This window comes from Bombina bombina, chromosome 1 (assembly GCF_027579735.1).
Source record: "Bombina bombina isolate aBomBom1 chromosome 1, aBomBom1.pri, whole genome shotgun sequence".
NCBI classification, from domain to species: Eukaryota; Metazoa; Chordata; class Amphibia; order Anura; family Bombinatoridae; genus Bombina; species Bombina bombina.
In genome coordinates this window covers 1,463,435,783-1,463,454,136 of record NC_069499.1, presented here as the reverse complement: position 1 = coordinate 1,463,454,136, position 18,354 = coordinate 1,463,435,783, and the positions used below count along the sequence as shown (strand labels likewise).

The following is an 18,354-nucleotide window of genomic DNA, read 5'->3' as shown; positions in this document are numbered from 1 at the left end:
ACCAAAGCCTGACAAAATGCCTGGACGTCTGGAACTTCTGCCAGACGCTTGTGCAAAAGAATAGACAGAGCAGAAATCTGTCCCTTTAAGGAACTAGCTGATAAGCCTTTGTCCAAACCCTCTTGGGGAAAGGACAATATCCTAGGAATCCTAACCTTACTCCATGAGTAATTCTTGGATTCACACCAGTAAAGATATGTACGCCATATCTTGTGATAGATTTTCCTGGTAACAGGCTTTCGTGCCCTCTTGTCTTGAAGCGGAGGAAGTTGATACTGCACCTGCCTTGAAATTTCGAAAGGCACGAAAATTAGACTGTTTGGCCTTTGATTTGGCCCTGTCCTGAGGAAGGGTATGACCCTTACCTCCAGTAATGTCAGCAATAATTTCTTTCAAACCAGGCCCGAATAAGGTCTGCCCCTTGAAAGGAATGTTGAGTAATTTAGACTTTGAAGTCACATCAGCTGACCAGGATTTGAGCCATAGCGCCCTATGCGCCTGGATGGCGAATCCGGAATTCTTAGCCGTTAGTTTAGTCAAATGAACAATGGCATCAGAAACAAATGAGTTAGCTAGCTTAAGAGTTCTAAGCTTGTCAACAATTTCAGTCAATGGAGCTGTATGGATGGCCTCTTCCAGGGCCTCAAACCAGAATGCCGCCGCAGCAGTGACAGGCGCAATGCATGCAAGGGGCTGTAAAATAAAACCTTGTTGAATAAACATTTTCTTAAGGTAACCCTCTAATTTTTTATCCATTGGATCTGAAAAAGCACAACTGTCCTCAACCGGGATAGTGGTACGCTTTGCTAAAGTAGAAACTGCTCCCTCCACCTTAGGGACAGTCTGCCATAAGTCCCGTGTAGTGGCATCTATTGGAAACATTTTTCTAAATATAGGAGGTGGGGAAAAGGGCACACAGGGCCTATCCCACTCCTTACTAATAATTTCTGTAAGCCTTTTAGGTATTGGAAAAACATCAGTACTCACCGGCACTGCATAGTATTTATCCAGCCTACACAATTTCTCTGGCACTGCAATTGTGTCACAGTCATTCAGAGCAGCTAATACCTCCCCAAGCAATACACGGAGGTTCTCAAGCTTAAATTTAAAATTAGAAATCTCTGAATCAGGTCTCCCTGAATCAGAGACGTCACCCACAGACTGAAGCTCTCCGTCCTCAGGTTGTGACGCAGTATCAGACATGGCTCTTACAGCATCTACGCGCTCTGTATCTCATCTAACCCCAGAGCTATCGCGCTTGCCTCTCAATTCAGGCAATCTGGATAATACCTCTGACAGGGTATTATTCATGATTGCAGCCATGTCCTGCAAAGTAATCGCTATGGGCGTCCCTGATGTACTTGGCGCCATATTAGCGTGCGTCCCTTGAGTGGGAGGCAAAGGGTCCGACACGTGGGGAGAGTTAGTCGGCATAACTTACCCCTCGACAGACCCCTCTGGTGACAATTCTTTTATAGATAAAGACTGATCTTTACTGTTTAAGGTGAAATCAATACATTTAGTACACATTCTCCTATGGGGCTCCACCATGGCTTTTAAACATAATGAACAAGTATCCTCTGTTTCAGACATGTTTGTACAGACTAGCAATGAGACTAGCAAGCTTGGAAAACACTTTAAAGCAAGTTAACAAGCAATATAAAAAACGTTACTGTGCCTTTAAGAGAAACAAATTTTGACAAAATTTGAAATAACAGTGAAAAAAGGCAGTTACACTAACAAAATTTTTACAGTGTATGTAACAAGTCAGCAGAGCATTGCACCCACTTGCAAATGGATGATTAACCCCTTAATAACAAAAACAGAATAATAAATGACAAAAACGTTTTTTAAACACAGTCACAACAACTGCCACAGTCTACTGTGATTGTTACCCTCCTCAAACACGACGTTGAAGCCTTTTGAGCCCTTCAGAGATGTCCTGTATCATGCAGAGGGAAGCTGAATGTCTCTGTCAGTATTTTTATCTTCACAGAAAAGCACTAAAATAGGCCCTTCCCACTCATATTGCAACAGTGGAAAGCTTCAGGAAACTGTCTCTAGGCAGAAATCAAACCAGCCATGTGGAAAAAAACTAGGCCCCAATAAGTTTTGTCACCAAACATATATAAAAACGATTAACATGCCAGCAAACGTTTTATATTACATTTTTATAAGAGTATGCATCTCTATTAATAAGCCTGATACCAGTAGCTATCACTGCATTTAAGGCTTTACTTACATTAATCCGGTATAAGCAGCATTTTCTAGCAAATTCCATACCTAGAAAAATATTAACTGCACATACCTTATTGCAGGAAAACCTGCACGCCATTCCCTCTCTGAAGTTACCTCACTCCTCAGAATATGTGAGAACAGCCATGGATCTTAGTTACTTCTGCTAAGATCATAGAAAAACATAATTTATGTAAGAACTTACCTGATAAATTCATTTCTTTCATATTAACAAGAGTCCATGAGCTAGTGACGTATGGGATATACATTCCTACCAGGAGGGGCAAAGTTTCCCAAACCTTAAAATGCCTATAAATACACCCCTCACCACACCCACAAATCAGTTTAACGAATAGCCAAGAAGTGGGGTGATAAGAAAAAAAGTGCGAAGCATATAAAATAAGGAATTGGAATAATTGTGCTTTATACAAAAAAATCATAACCACCACAAAAAAGGGTGGGCCTCATGGACTCTTGTTAATATGAAAGAAATGAATTTATCAGGTAAGTTCTTACATAAATTATGTTTTCTTTCATGTAATTAACAAGAGTCCATGAGCTAGTGACGTATGGGATAATGACTACCCAAGATGTGGATCTTTCCACACAAGAGTCACTAGAGAGGGAGGGATAAAATAAAGACAGCCAATTCCTGCTGAAAATAATCCACACCCAAAATAAAGTTTAACAAAAAACATAAGCAGAAGATTCAAACTGAAATCGCTGCCTGAAGAACTTTTCTACCAAAAACTGCTTCAGAAGAAGAAAATACATCAAAATGGTAGAATTTAGTAAAAGTATGCAAAGAGGACCAAGTTGCTGCTTTGCAGATCTGGTCAACCGAAGCTTCATTCCTAAACGCCCAGGAAGTAGATACTGACCTAGTAGAATGAGCTGTAATTCTCTGAGGCGGAATTTTACCCGACTCAACATAGGCAAGATGAATTAAAGATTTCAACCAAGATGCCAAAGAAATGGCAGAAGCTTTCTGGCCTTTCCTAGAACCGGAAAAGATAACAAATAGACTAGAAGTCTTACGGAAAGATTTCGTAGCTTCAACATAATATTTCAAAGCTCTAACAACATCCAAAGAATGCAATGATTTCTCCTTAGAATTCTTAGGATTAGGACATAATGAAGGAACCACAATTTCTCTACTAATGTTGTTGGAATTCACAACTTTAGGTAAAAATTCAAAAGAAGTTCGCAACACCGCCTTATCCTGATGAAAAATCAGAAAAGGAGACTCACACGAAAGAGCAGAAAATTCAGAAACTCTTCTAGCAGAAGAGATGGCCAAAAGGAACAAAACTTTCCAAGAAAGTAATTTAATGTCCAATGAATGCATAGGTTCAAACGGAGGAGCTTGAAGAGCTCCCAGAACCAAATTCAAACTCCAAGGAGGAGAAATTGACTTAATGACAGGTTTTATACGAACCAAAGCTTGTACAAAACAATGAATATCAGGAAGAATAGCAATCTTTCTGTGAAAAAGAACAGAAAGAGCGGAGATTTGTCCTTTCAAAGAACTCGCGGACAAACCCTTATCTAAACCATCCTGAAGAAACTGTAAAATCCTCGGTATTCTAAAAGAATGCCAAGAAAAATGATGAGAAAGACACCAAGAAATATAAGTCTTCCAGACTCTATAATATATCTCTCGAGATACAGATTTACGAGCCTGTAACATAGTATTAATCACGGAGTCAGAGAAACCTCTATGACCAAGAATCAAGCGTTCAATCTCCATACCTTTAAATTTAAGGATTTCAGATCCGGATGGAAAAAAGGACCTTGAGACAGAAGGTCTGGTCTTAACGGAAGAGTCCATGGTTGGCAAGATGCCATCCGGACAAGATCCGCATACCAAAACCTGTGAGGCCATGCCGGAGCTATTAGCAGAACAAACGAGCATTCCCTCAGAATCTTGGAGATTACTCTTGGAAGAAGAACTAGAGGCGGAAAGATATAGGCAGGATGATACTTCCAAGGAAGTGATAATGCATCCACTGCCTCCGCCCGAGGATCCCGGGATCTGGACAGATACCTGGGAAGTTTCTTGTTTAGATGAGAGGCCATCAGATCTATCTCTGGGAACCCCCACATTTGAACAATCTGAAGAAATACCTCTGGGTGAAGAGACCATTCGCCCGGATGCAACGTTTGGCGACTGAGATAATCCGCTTCCCAATTGTCTACACCTGGGATATGAACCGCAGAGATTAGACAGGAGCTGGATTCCGCCCAAACCAAAATTCGAGATACTTCTTTCATAGCCAGAGGACTGTGAGTCCCTCCTTGATGATTGATGTATGCCACAGTTGTGACATTGTCTGTCTGAAAACAAATGAACGATTCTCTCTTCAGAAGAGGCCAAAACTGAAGAGCTCTGAAAACTGCACGGAGTTCCAAGATATTGATCGGTAATCTCACCTCCTGAGATTCCCAAACTCCTTGTGCCGTCAGAGATCCCCACACAGCTCCCCAACCTGTGAGACTTGCATCTGTTGAAATTACAGTCCAGGTCGGAAGAACAAAAGAAGCCCCCTGAATTAAACGATGGTGATCTGTCCACCACGTTAGAGAGTGCCGAACAATCGGTTTTAAAGATATTAATTGATATATCTTCGTGTAATCCCTGCACCATTGGTTCAGCATACAGAGCTGAAGAGGTCGCATGTGAAAACGAGCAAAGGGGATCGCGTCCGATGCAGCAGTCATAAGACCTAGAATTTCCATGCATAAGGCTACCGAAGGGAATGATTGAGACTGAAGGTTTCGACAGGCTGTAATCAATTTTAGACGTCTCTTGTCTGTTAAAGACAAAGTCATGGACACTGAATCTATCTGGAAACCCAGAAAGGTTACCCTTGTTTGAGGAATCAAAGAACTTTTTGGTAAATTGATCCTCCAACCATGATCTTGAAGAAACAACACAAGTCGATTCGTATGAGACTCTGCTAAATGTAAAGACGGAGCAAGTACCAAGATATCGTCCAAATAAGGAAATACCACAATACCCTGTTCTCTGATTACAGACAGAAGGGCACCGAGAATCTTTGTGAAAATTCTTGGAGCTGTAGCAAGGCCAAACGGTAGAGCCACAAATTGGTAATGCTTGTCTAGAAAAGAGAATCTCAGGAACTGATAATGATCTGGATGAATCGGAATATGCAGATATGCATCCTGTAAATCTATTGTGGACATATAATTCCCTTGCTGAACAAAAGGCAATATAGTCCTTACAGTTACCATCTTGAACGTTGGTATCCTTACATAACGATTCAATAATTTTAGATCCAGAACTGGTCTGAAGGAATTCTCCTTCTTTGGTACAATGAAGAGATTTGAATAAAACCCCATCCCCTGTTCCGGAATTGGAACTGGCATAATTACTCCAGCCAACTCTAAATCTGAAACACAATTCAGAAATGCTTGAGCTTTCACTGGATTTACTGGGACATGGGAAAGAAAAAATCTCTTTGCAGGAGGTCTCATCTTGAAACCAATTCTGTACCCTTCTGAAACAATGTTCTGAATCCAAAGATTGTGAACAGAATTGATCCAAATTTCTTTGAAAAAACGTAACCTGCCCCCTACCAGCTGAACTGGAATGAGGGCCGTACCTTCATGTGAACTTAGAAGCAGGCTTTGCCTTTCTAGCAGGCTTGGATTTATTCCAGACTGGAGATGGTTTCCAAACTGAAACTGCTCCTGAGGACGAAGGATCAGGCTTTTGTTCTTTGTTGAAACGAAAGGAACGAAAACGATTGTTAGCCCTGTTTTTACCTTTAGACTTTTTATCCTGTGGTAAAAAAGTTCCTTTCCCACCAGTAATAGTTGAAATAATAGAATCCAACTGAGAACCAAATAATTTGTTTCCCTGGAAAGAAATGGAAAGTAGAGTTGATTTAGAAGCCATATCAGCATTCCAAGTCTTAAGCCATAAAGCTCTTCTGGCTAAGATAGCCAGAGACATAAATCTAACATCAACTCTAATAATATCAAAAATGGCATCACAGATGAAATTATTAGCATGCTGGAGAAGAATAATAATATCATGAGAATCACGATTTGTTACTTGTTGCGCTAGAGTTTCCAACCAAAAAGTTGAAGCTGCAGCAACATCAGCCAATGATATAGCAGGTCTAAGAAGATTACCTGAACATAGATAAGCTTTTCTTAGAAAAGATTCAATTTTTCTATCTAAAGGATCCTTAAACGAGGTACCATCTGATGTAGGAATGGTAGTACGTTTAGCAAGGGTAGAAATAGCCCCATCAACTTTAGGGATTTTTGTCCCAAAATTCTAACCTGTCAGGCGGAACAGGATATAATTGCTTAAAACGTTTAGAAGGAGTAAATGAATTACCCAATCTATCCCATTCCTTAGCAATTACTGCAGAAATAGCATTAGGAACAGGAAAGACTTCTGGAATAACCGCAGGAGCTTTAAAAACCTTATCCAAACGTATAGAATTAGTATCAAGAGGACTAGAATCCTCTATTTCTAAAGCAATTAGTACTTCTTTAAGTAAAGAGCGAATAAATTCCATCTTAAATAAATATGAAGATTTATCAGCATCAATCTCTGAGACAGAATCCTCTGAACCAGAAGAGTCCAAAGAATCAGAATGATGGTGTTCATTTAAAAATTCATCTGTAGAGAGAGAAGATTTAAAAGACTTTTTACGTTTACTAGAAGGAGAAATAACAGACAAAGCCTTCTTTATAGATTCAGAAACAAAATCTCTTATGTTATCAGGAACATTCTGCACCTTAGATGTTGAGGGAACTGCAACAGGCAATGGTACATCACTAAAGGAAATATTATCTGCATTAACAAGTTTGTCATGACATTTAATACAAACAACAGCTGGAGGAATAGCTACCAAAAGTTTACAGCAGATACACTTAGCTTTGGTAGATCCAGCAGGCAGAGGTTTTCCTGTAGTATCTTCTGGCTCAGATGCAACGTGAGACATCTTGCAATATGTAAGAGAAAAAACAACATATAAAGCAAAAATAGATCAAATTCCTTATAAGACAGTTTCAGGAATGGGAAAAAAAATGCCAAACATCAAGCTTCTAGCAACCAGAAGCAAATGAAAAATGAGACTGAAATAATGTGGAGACAAAGGCGACGCCCATATTTTTTGGCGCCAAATAAAACGCCCACATTATTTGGCGCCCAAATGCTTTTGGCGCCAAAAATGACGCCACATCCGGAACGCCGACATTTTTGGCGCAAAATAACGTCAAAAATGACGCAACTTCCGGCGACACGTATGACGCCGGAAACGGAAATGAATTTTTGCGCCAAAAAAGTCCGCGCCAAGAATGACGCAATAAAATGAAGCATTTTCAGCCCCCGCGAGCCTAACAGCCCACAGGGAAAAAAGTCAAATTTTTGAGGTAAGAAAATATATGATAATTAAAGCATAATCCCAAATATGAAACTGACTGTCTGGAAATAAGGAAAGTTGAACATTCTGAGTCAAGGCAAATAAATGTTTGAATACATATATTTAGAACTTTATAAATAAAGTGCCCAACCATAGCTTAGAGTGTCACAGAAAATAAGACTTACTTACCCCAGGACACTCATCTACATGTTTGTAGAAAGCCAAACCAGTACTGAAACGAGAATCAGTAGAGGAAATGGTAAATATAAGAGTATATCGTCGATCTGAAAAGGGAGGTAAGAGATGAATCTCTACGACCGATAACAGAGAACCTTATGAAATAGACCCCGTAGAAGGAGATCACTGCATTCAATAGGCAATACTCTCCTCACATCCCTCTGACATTCACTGCACGCTGAGAGGAAAACCGGGCTCCAACTTGCTGCGGAGCGCATATCAACGTAGAATCTAGCACAAACTTACTTCACCACCTCCATCGGAGGCAAAGTTTGTAAAAACTGATTTGTGGGTGTGGTGAGGGGTGTATTTATAGGCATTTTAAGGTTTGGGAAACTTTGCCCCTCCTGGTAGGAATGTATATCCCATACGTCACTAGCTCATGGACTCTTGTTAATTACATGAAAGAAATGCAGGCAGATTCTTCTTCTAAATACTGCCTGAGATAAACAGCACACTCCGGTACCATTTAAAAATAACAAACTTTTGATTGAAGAAATAAACTAAGTATAAAACACCACTCTCCTCTTACGACCTCCATCTTTGTTGAGGGTTGCAAGAGAATGACTGGATATGGCAGTGAGGGGAGGAGCTATATAGCAGCTCTGCTGTGGGTGATCCTCTTGCAACTTCCTGTTGGGAAGGAGAATATCCCATAAGTAATGGATGATCCGTGGACTGGATACACTTAACAAGAGAAATAGTCCAATGTGCTAGAATATTTTATTATTGACTATTGCTTGTAGAAATCTGTCTGTTTAACCCCTACAAAAAAGATTAAACCCATAGTTAGTCAGCTCTGGAGTGGCAATTTCCTATAATTACTGGTTATTGTAGGTTATGTACAATGCTGTTCTGGGGCTGATTTACCTATGTGTTTAACCCCTTGGGGCAAGCAATAGTGCAATACTAAAATGCTTTAACACATAAGAGCATGTATGTACTGCTCTTTTATGCCCCTTTAAATGTGATACAAGGCCTTAGCTTGTTAAACGAGATTATATAAATTTGGCCACTACATAACATTAAAAGTATGAATACAAGTGAGTGAATAAAAAACGTGTGCAGTTTGTAGTTTAATATATTGGTAACACATGAGCATGTTAAAATGTTTTACTGGTATTAATTACAGAAAAAAAAGTGTGTTCTTTAATAACCTACCCTTTAATTTCAGCAAAAAATGTCTTAATGTTATTAATTTCATCAATTAAGACTTCTGTGTGTTTCTTTTCCGGACACAAAACACTGCAAATCTTTCCAAGGTGATCCTTGGTTATGAGAAGAGGATATTTTTCAGCAAGTATGACACAGACCAATCCTGCCGCCAGCCGTTTTTTTATGATCGCATCAACTGAAGATGAATTTGTCTCGAGGAAAGGTTGGCATATTTTTTTCATCATGTCCAATATTAAGTCATGCACCTAAATTAAAAAAACAATGACATATTAGAAAGCTACTGATCTCACTAAAAATATTCACTATAATTTCGATCATAACAAAAAAAAAAAAAAAGACCAAAAATATAATTAAAACTTCTCCATACCAAAATAAAAATTATATTAACATTTTAAAAAAAGTATATCATAATTTCGGAATCAATTAAATATTTACAAATCTTTAAAATAAAACCTGAAAATGGTTATGGTAATTGAAAACTAGAATCACACATTTACCACCTACACACACACCTGATCCATTCACTCTACGCCAGCTCTGCAGAAATTCACTGCCTGAATCCACTCACACTACGTTTAACTACTTCCCAACAAAAAGTGACTCTATGGTTTGCTATGAATCCTCAAGATATTCATGACTAAGCCACCAACCTCCCCAGCCCTGATATCACAGTGAAACGTTCGTAGATATTCCCAAATTAATAAATACTACTTGTATGTGTACTTGCCTATCTAAAATAGGTCAGCTTATGTCAAGTTTAAATCACAAAACATTCAAGTTTAGATTAAAAACAAGTCTGTTATATGGTTGACAGCCCAACATTTTAAATTTAAGCATCTATGTGCTGGAATCTAAAGAGCATCTAACAGAAAAAAACTAATCTTCCATACAATAACTTAAAATCCTCCTCATATTTATTGACTGTGAACTGTTGCAAAGGTAACACCAATGGGGCTGTTGCCAGACATGTAATCAATGCTTGCATGTGACTGATATAAGATTGTTAAGGAACCACTACCAGGTAATGTTGTCAGGGTAACACTACTTGGTAATTTTCTATAGTTGAGACAAACTGATAATGAACAAAATAGTGTCTAAAATATAAAAACCTTACTAATATATTGTTTAGGCATTGCATGTCCATAAAATAGTAGCCCTGAAGATCATGACATGGCATACAAAGTGCAAGATGTACTCTACAGATGTGTCAAAATTAAAAGTCTCTTAAGTCATATGGTTTTAAACAAAAATATTAATAAAGTTTTCAGAAATATGATGTATTTTTTCCAAATTTGCTGCCTGTCACAAGTATTAGGACTGTTATCAGTGAACCTTACAAGTATGGTCTGCTTACCCTGTAGTCACATGACATTACTTCCAAATTGTGTTCACAGCAGTGATGTGCAGTCACTAGAGGCAGGTGAGGCAGTGCTTCACCTCTCATATGGGCAAAAATATATTTTTTTTATTGGCTTTAAAAAAAAAAATTGTAAATTTTTCCCCCCAGCATTTTTTTTTCTCACAGCTATATGTTGTGCAATGAAGAGGCACAATCAGGTCTGCCCACCATTACACAACATGCTGCGCCATCTACTGGATGCAAGTGGTTAAGATCATTGCATGGCTCATTAACTGCTTATTTGAGGCAGTCCTATTTGGGCTGAACCAATCCAGTGAGAGGCATTAGTAAGTGGAACATAGGGTTGGGGCTGGATGTTAAATCATATAAAACAAAACAAAAACGCAAAAAAAACAACTTTCATATATTTTGTTGCTGTCCTGTGAACCTGCTAGCTTTGCTAAAGTGAAAAAGAGAGTTCTGTTCTTCCCCTCTAAGTGCAGTGGAATGTGCCACTGTCACTTCCTGAATCCTTACAGAGCAGGAGAGAGGCACAGAGAGCAGTGTTTCACCCACATCTTATTAAAGTAAGATTTTACTGAAAGATTCTGTTAGTTAAAATGATAATTTAATGAATGTGGTTTAGTGTTTTTTTTTACTCTTTTACAGCAAAGGATCGTTTTTGTATTTTGTTTACTCAAACTTTACACCCACTAACTTAGCAGCTTGCCTCTGTACTTCACACTAAATTATAGACTAATTTTCTGAACTCTCTGTAGCTCTGCTGTTTTATTACTTTAAAATGCAGTGGTCCCCCCCCCCCCCTTGTGTGTGTGTGTGTGTCTCTCTCTCTCTATCTATCCATCTCTCTCCTTATGTGTTGTTCTCCCCCATGGTCTCTTTCTCTCTCTGTCTCTCTTCCTCCCCCTCTGACTCTCATCCCTTATGTAATGAAAGAATCTATAAGCATAATTTGCAGCATTAAAGTAAAATGTATGTTTTAAACATATTTTAATGGGCATGGATTTCTAGATCTCATAATCAGAGCAAGCATTGTGTTATCTGGCAAGAGTTTCTGTTACAATCCTTTTAGACTAAAATCAGATGTTTACTAAGTTGACCAGTTTTCCAAGACACCATTTAAAGGGACATGAAACCCATATGAAACCCATATGCAAATTTAAATAACTTTCCAATTTACATCTAATATCTAATTTTCTTTATTCTTTTGATGTCCTTTGTTGAAAATCATATCTAAATATGCTCAGTAGCTGCTGATTGGTGGCTGCACATAGATACCTCATGTGATTGGCTCACCCATGTGCATTGCTATTTCTTCAACAAAGGATATCTAAAGAATGAAGGCGTATCCTAGCCACTGCCTCACCATCCTCTGACGTCACTGCACGTCACTGGTTCACAGCCACCATTGGGTAGGGCAGACCAGATAATCTATTACTGAAGGAACCCTCAGCAACAGTTATAAGAAAGACCAGGTACGGTCAGTTGATTCAAATAGGAAATTATTTATCTTAATCATAAATATTGTTTCCGCTTGTTTTTGCTCCATACTTCATATGTGCTACTTTTAAAACAAGGGATAAATGTATACTGCAAATGAGCATTTTTATTTCTGCTTTGGAGTTGGAACAATTTAATAATGGAGCACAAATATCTTCATTTAGGGAATTTATGTGAGCCTATCTTATTTTATTCTACCTAGAAGTTTAGATTAAAGGGACATTAAACACTTTGAGATGGTAATATAAAATGATAAATTGTATATATAAAACAGCTCTGCAATATACTTTCATTATTTATTTTGTCCTCTTTGCCTGTAATTCCATTCTGAAATTGTGAGCTTTTCAGTTCCTGTTAGAAATGGAAGTGCAGAACACTGTTAAATCCAGCACAACCATTGGCTGCACACTCTAGTGACCTATTTATAACTGTCTCTAATTGGCCACAGCAGAGAAGGTAACACAAGTTACAACATGGCAGCTCCCAGTGTTTTATAGACACTAAAACTTTACAATTATTTTGTCACTTTTTAAACAACTAATTAAACTTTAAAAAATACATCTACATGTTACTCATGGACTAATCTTTTCTTTGAATGTATCATTTTATCTAGCATGTATTTAGTGTTTAATGTCCCTTTAAGACTTCATTTTATACTGATACACATTACAATAGTATTTAATCAGCTTCCTTGTATCTGTCCTCTCTCTCCCTCTTTGTTTATTTTTTGTGTCTTCCTTTTTTCTCTCTCTGCCATCTCTTCTCTGTCCTCTCTCCCCCACTGTGTTTTTTCCCTTTCATCTATTCTCCTTTCTTCATTCTCTCTCCTGTTCCTTTTCTCTCCTCTCTTCTCCCTCTCTCTTTTCCTCTCTTCTCAGTCTCTCCACCCTCTCTCCTGATGTCTTCTTTTTCTCTCTTCGATCTATCTCTCTTCTTTGTTCCTTTTCTCTACTGTATTCCCTCTCATGTTCTCTCTCCTCCTCATATGTCTCTTCACTCTCTTCTCTGTCCTATGTGCTCACACTCTCTAGCACATTTTTTCTTTCAGCTGTCTTTTCTTTCATTTTTCACTCTCTCTTCTCGGATCCTTTTCTCTCCTTTCTCTCATCGTTTATCCCTCTCCCTGGTCTCTTTTCTCTTATATTTGTGGGGAAAAAACTGGATACCCTGGGCAAGAAATATTTCTGACTCCTTCACTAGATTTTAATTAGCAGCAAATTGTGTTAACATGAATAAAAATATCTTAAGGCATCAAACTAAAAGCAAATTTAGTCTGAGAATAAACGTTTTGTTGTAATGTGTGTATGTGTGTTTGAAATTGAGTCATAAGATAAAACATGAAAAATTGTATAAAAGCAAAAATGCTAATTATAAAAAGCACAGTATATATATATATATATATATATATATATATATATATATATATATATATATATATATATATATATATATATATATATAAAAATATATATTCTAGTTAAAAGTCAATATGCTTACGTAATTCCTATCATTTTTCCCTTTCTATCTGTGCTAGTGTTTCTTTTGATTTCAAATTATTTTCCATTCATTATTGTCTGTGTATATATATTTTAGTTTTAACTTATTTTTATATGTAAAGAAGGTCACTGATTGGAGAACAGGATGAACTGAATAATTTATGCAAATTATTTATGTAAATTATCATAGCATTCTGTTCACACTGACTGTATAAAAACCTTTTTTTTGCTTTTTTTTCTCTGATATTTAATAATAGAAAATATAAATTTGTATGAAATAGTCATACCTGAGGCTGTCCAAAACCATGAGATTTGGAAACAAATGGCACATTTTGAAACAATAATTGTTGAGAAGACACAATATAAAACTGATGTAGTTGAGAAAAAAAATTTGACAGGTTAACAGAGTCACAGGGGGTGAGAAGGCTGAATATGCTGTCCAGCATGATACTTCCTGCTGTCATCTTCCCTTTCAAAATGTCATTTCTCGATACATTTTTCTTGACCCATTGTTTTATCTTGGTGAAAAAGTTATTGTTTTGATTTATACACATGATATCATCATACTGATGCCAGTCTGAAAAGAAAACAGGACAAGAAACATGTTACTGACAACTGATTACATTAAATACAGTTTAGTATTGTATTACCTGTACACACATACACACACTATACTGTTATCGCTGAAAATGTACCAAGCCAATATACTTACAATTTTTAAGGTTTGTAGTGACTGCCAAAGAAAACAGCATATATCAGCCAACTTAATTCAGCCAATTAAATGTTATAAACATTTGTAACACAACATTACCTTCAATCTATGGCTGCATATATATATATATATATATATATATATATATATATATATATATATATATATATATATATATATACACATATATATATATATACATATATACACATTCATCCTGTGCTTCTACTTGTAACCTATGCTTAAATGTTTTAAAAGCATTTACACTGCAAATGTGTACAATTTGTATTACTTTGCAGTCCAAGGCCATATCATTTGAGAATATCTTGGTGTTATTTATGGTATCCCATATACTGATACCAATTAGGTATAGTTATAAATAAAGATTTAAACTTTATTATAACCTTTAAAATTGGCTACATTTAATTTAAAAACAGTTGTAGCAAAATAGCCTAATCTTGATAAGCAGTATATATCACAAAGAATACCGTAATGTTAAGTCACATATGCAAATACATTGGGGTTTAACAACTATATATTGGTATATTATTGTTCTATAATTATGGTTATCAAACTGTTGGGTATACCAATAGTGTTGTTAAATCATAATATACATATGTCTTTCCTAGTGGTTCTCCGGAGTTAAAGTAGATTACTGTCAAAATGAGTAACTCTGTGGGAATCCACAAAGTGAAAAAAGGGTCAGTTACTCGTGTAGTATGTCAGCTGTAAATAACCCCTCTAAATGATGAGGTGGAATCACTTCATATTGCCAATTATGGCAAGTTATGGGGGTTAAATTGGACAAATAAGATAGCCTATGGTAAATTGTGACACAGTAGCTGTATCTATAAGGACATGACAACTAATTCTATGTATAGATATAGGCCTCAAATTGCCTAGAGGGGTAATATACTGATGTTTCTCAGATTAGATATTACTTGTTTATACAAGTATAAGATTCTACTCTTAGGCTTATGGTCATACTGTTACTATCTGCCAGTTATTATATTATAAAGATAGCCAAGTAATGTAATCTGAATGTTAGTTGCAAGTAACTATAATAATATATTCCAGGCGTCTGTTGGACAATACTTGCTATTCACATCGATAATAGGTTACAAAAATGTCATAATAAACCTATTATGATTTTTGATTTTGCAACATTAATAGCTGTATTCCTTCTGAATATTTATTTATTGCAGGCGTATATTGAGCAGTACTTGCTTTTCACATAAATAATAGCTTACAAAAATGTTATAATAAACCTATTGTGGTTTTGGAACATAATAGCTGCATTCCTTCTAAATATACCGCATGTTGCACAAAGTACTATAGTGCGTTCTTGAGCTTATAGCCACTTTAATTTTACATTATAAGTTTATAGTTTGTTAATATTATAAATGTGACTATACACATTAAATATTGGTGCTGAATTACAGATCTGAGAAATGATAACGTTACCAGGTATTTATAAACAATGGCTACTATATGCAAAAGTAGTAGGTTAACTGACTAGAGCAGATTGTGTCCTGTTTAGTTGTGCTGCTGAGCGTCTGAATAAGCAAACAATATATATAGGCTAAATGTCTCTGTAGAGTCTGTATGATTAAAGTAACTACTAGATCAATATGCCCATTAATAAGGCTTACAAGTAAAGAGCCACTGAGACGCTATTGTAGATTTTATACTGACATTTCTATACAACATAATGGTTAATTCCGTTTGCCGGATACTATTGTAGCTAGCTCGCTATAGCAGTAATCAGTAGTGCACTGTGATTCCCCACCAAATAATATATTGAATTAGCGACAAGGACTGAGCTGTTAGCTGAGTCCTATTCTACAAATCTGTATTTTACCGGACCTGAACCACATATTATACCGGTACTATTATATAGAACATTTCAGCAAAGGGAGGCTATCGCTGACTTTATTAAAATACAGGATTCCCTTCCTGTTTCCCCCTTAACATGTTTCGCCAACGAGGGCTTTTTCAAAAGTGGAGGCGCCGCGCATTCTGCGGCTTTTTATACCTTTCATGCTTTGTGTGACTCCACCTATCATGACGTCATTAGGCTAATCATGTCATTTCCTTAGGCATGTTGACATGTTAGTTGTAATTTAAATTTTAATTCTGGCTGAATAATGATTATGTATTTATGAATTGTAAAATCTGAGTGAAAAATTCATATTTTATAAAGCAAACATAATATTTTCCATAATTAATTGTGCTTATTGTTTCTTATATATTTTTTAATTTTTTACTTGTGAGTGATCAATTAGTGCATTTGAATCACTGATGCTAACTTTTAAGTTGTGTGAAAAAGGTCTTGGGGTTTAATTTAAACCTCCTATGTCTCAAATACTATAGAATAGTTAATGGTTTACATTTGATCTCAACATTCTTTTTTTTTTTTTTTTAATTCTTTTTATTAAAGGTAACAGAGCAGTTACAACAACACAAGTCAATTCTTATAATCAATAGACAGCAAGTTTGTTTTACAGATGGTTATACATGACGATAGAGTACAGTATCTTTGTAAAAGCAATAAGTCCAAAAGGCTGTGACCATATTTCCGACGTCTACGTTTGAATGTGCACTCTGCTCCTTTAAGAACTTTTTCCAATTATTTAAAACCTATAATAACTATTTACATTTTAACAATTAACCATTAACAGTTGACTCTCTGTTGTTTCTGTTCTTGATCATAAGCCGGGCGTAGAGAAGGGGGGGATGGAAGGGAAATAGGGATGGGGGAAGAGGAGAAAAAAAACAAAAAAAAAACCCTCTTCAGAAGTAGCTCAAAACAACATTACCTCTAAAGGATCATGAGTCTGTGCAGTGCTTACTGTATGTTGCCTCCCCTCCCATATATTTATTTGTAGCATTGCTTCCAGGTGGGCAAAGGGTTTCAGTACCTGACTCTGTATGGGTGGATCCAATGTGTCTATATATATTTTCCACTTCTGAAGAAAGGGGCGCAGTCTGCGTGCTGTGTCAAGTCTAACATCGTATTGTTCCACAAAAAGTTGTTTAAGTAACAGGTGTTTTAGTTGTGCTATTGTCGTTGTTTGTCTGGTGATCCATCTATTAATAATGCATTGTCTGGCCAATAATGTGTATAGTGAAAGGAATTTATGTAACTTCCTATGCGTGTCATCCCATTTTAGCAGGAAAATTTCCGCCTCTGTGTATTCAATCTCTATCTGATATGTAATCTTTAGCCAATACTGACATTGACCCCAGAACCTCCTAACCTTCGGGCATGCGTAAAAATAATGCTGGAGTGATGGTGCTGCCACTCCGCATTTAATGCAGTGGTCCAAGACTCGTCGGTCCCATTTTGATAGTCTGTGTGGTGTAATATAATCCATATGTAGGATTCTGACCTGTGTTTCTCTATGTGATATTGCCAAATGTTGCCTGTTTTGTTCTTTCTAGGCTCTCTTTTATATCTTGTACTGTCAGATCCAATGAACAATTATTATTTTGTTTTAGCATCATGTTCGCTAAGATCATAGGTTCTTTTTGTTGCAGAAGACGTGTGTAAATGTGGGACAGCGAGAATGACCCCACCCGGAATAGTGTCTGCGTTATCGCAAAAGGCGATGCCTCCCAAAACCCTGCATTGGTTAATTGTAGTGACCCCACATAATGCCTCAACTGCAAATAGGCATAGAAGTGTCCATTTGAAACTTGAAATTTGGTTTTTAATTCTTGAAATGAACGAACTGTATGTTGTAGTGGGTCCAGTACGTCTCCGATAACTTTCAGACCCGCCCTTTTCCACTCTCGGAAGGGCTCCTGGTCTAGCCCAGCCGTGAAGTCTGGATTTCCCAATATTGGGATGAATTTGGGGGGGGGGGAGAGTTAATCTTTAGATATTTATGTATCTTGTGCCAGGCCCTTAATGGGTCTTTATATGCCACATTGTTGAAAATTTCAGCGGGAAGTGTCTTTCCATTTCCATAGGGTAGATATGCTAATGAAATGGGCGCCGCTACCGCCATCTCAAGCTTGTCATCCCCAAAGTGTCCCGTGCCCATTTGCCAGTATATAACCAGCCTAGCCAGTGCTGCCCAATTGTACAGCTTTAGATTCGCGAGGCCTAGCCCCCCTGCAGAGTATGGAAGTTGAAGTTTTTCCATTGCTATTCTCGGCTTACCCTTTTTCCAAATAAATTGAGATATTGCCCTGGTGTAAGTCTGCATAAGTCAGGAGAAATGGCAA

General features: G+C 37.1%; 1 protein-coding gene across 1 annotated transcript in view; it reads right to left on the bottom strand.

The window, feature by feature from the left end:
- Window positions 1–18,354, bottom strand: part of RNF213 (ring finger protein 213) — an 881,087-nt gene that overhangs the window by 652,717 nt on the left and 210,016 nt on the right. The window contains exons 5-6 of the mRNA XM_053706514.1: window positions 13,697–13,986; window positions 9,039–9,298 (exon numbers count right to left, since the gene is read on the bottom strand). Of these exons, the coding sequence (XP_053562489.1) occupies window positions 9,039–9,298; window positions 13,697–13,986 (550 nt within the window). The remainder of the gene's footprint in view (window positions 1–9,038; window positions 9,299–13,696; window positions 13,987–18,354) is intronic.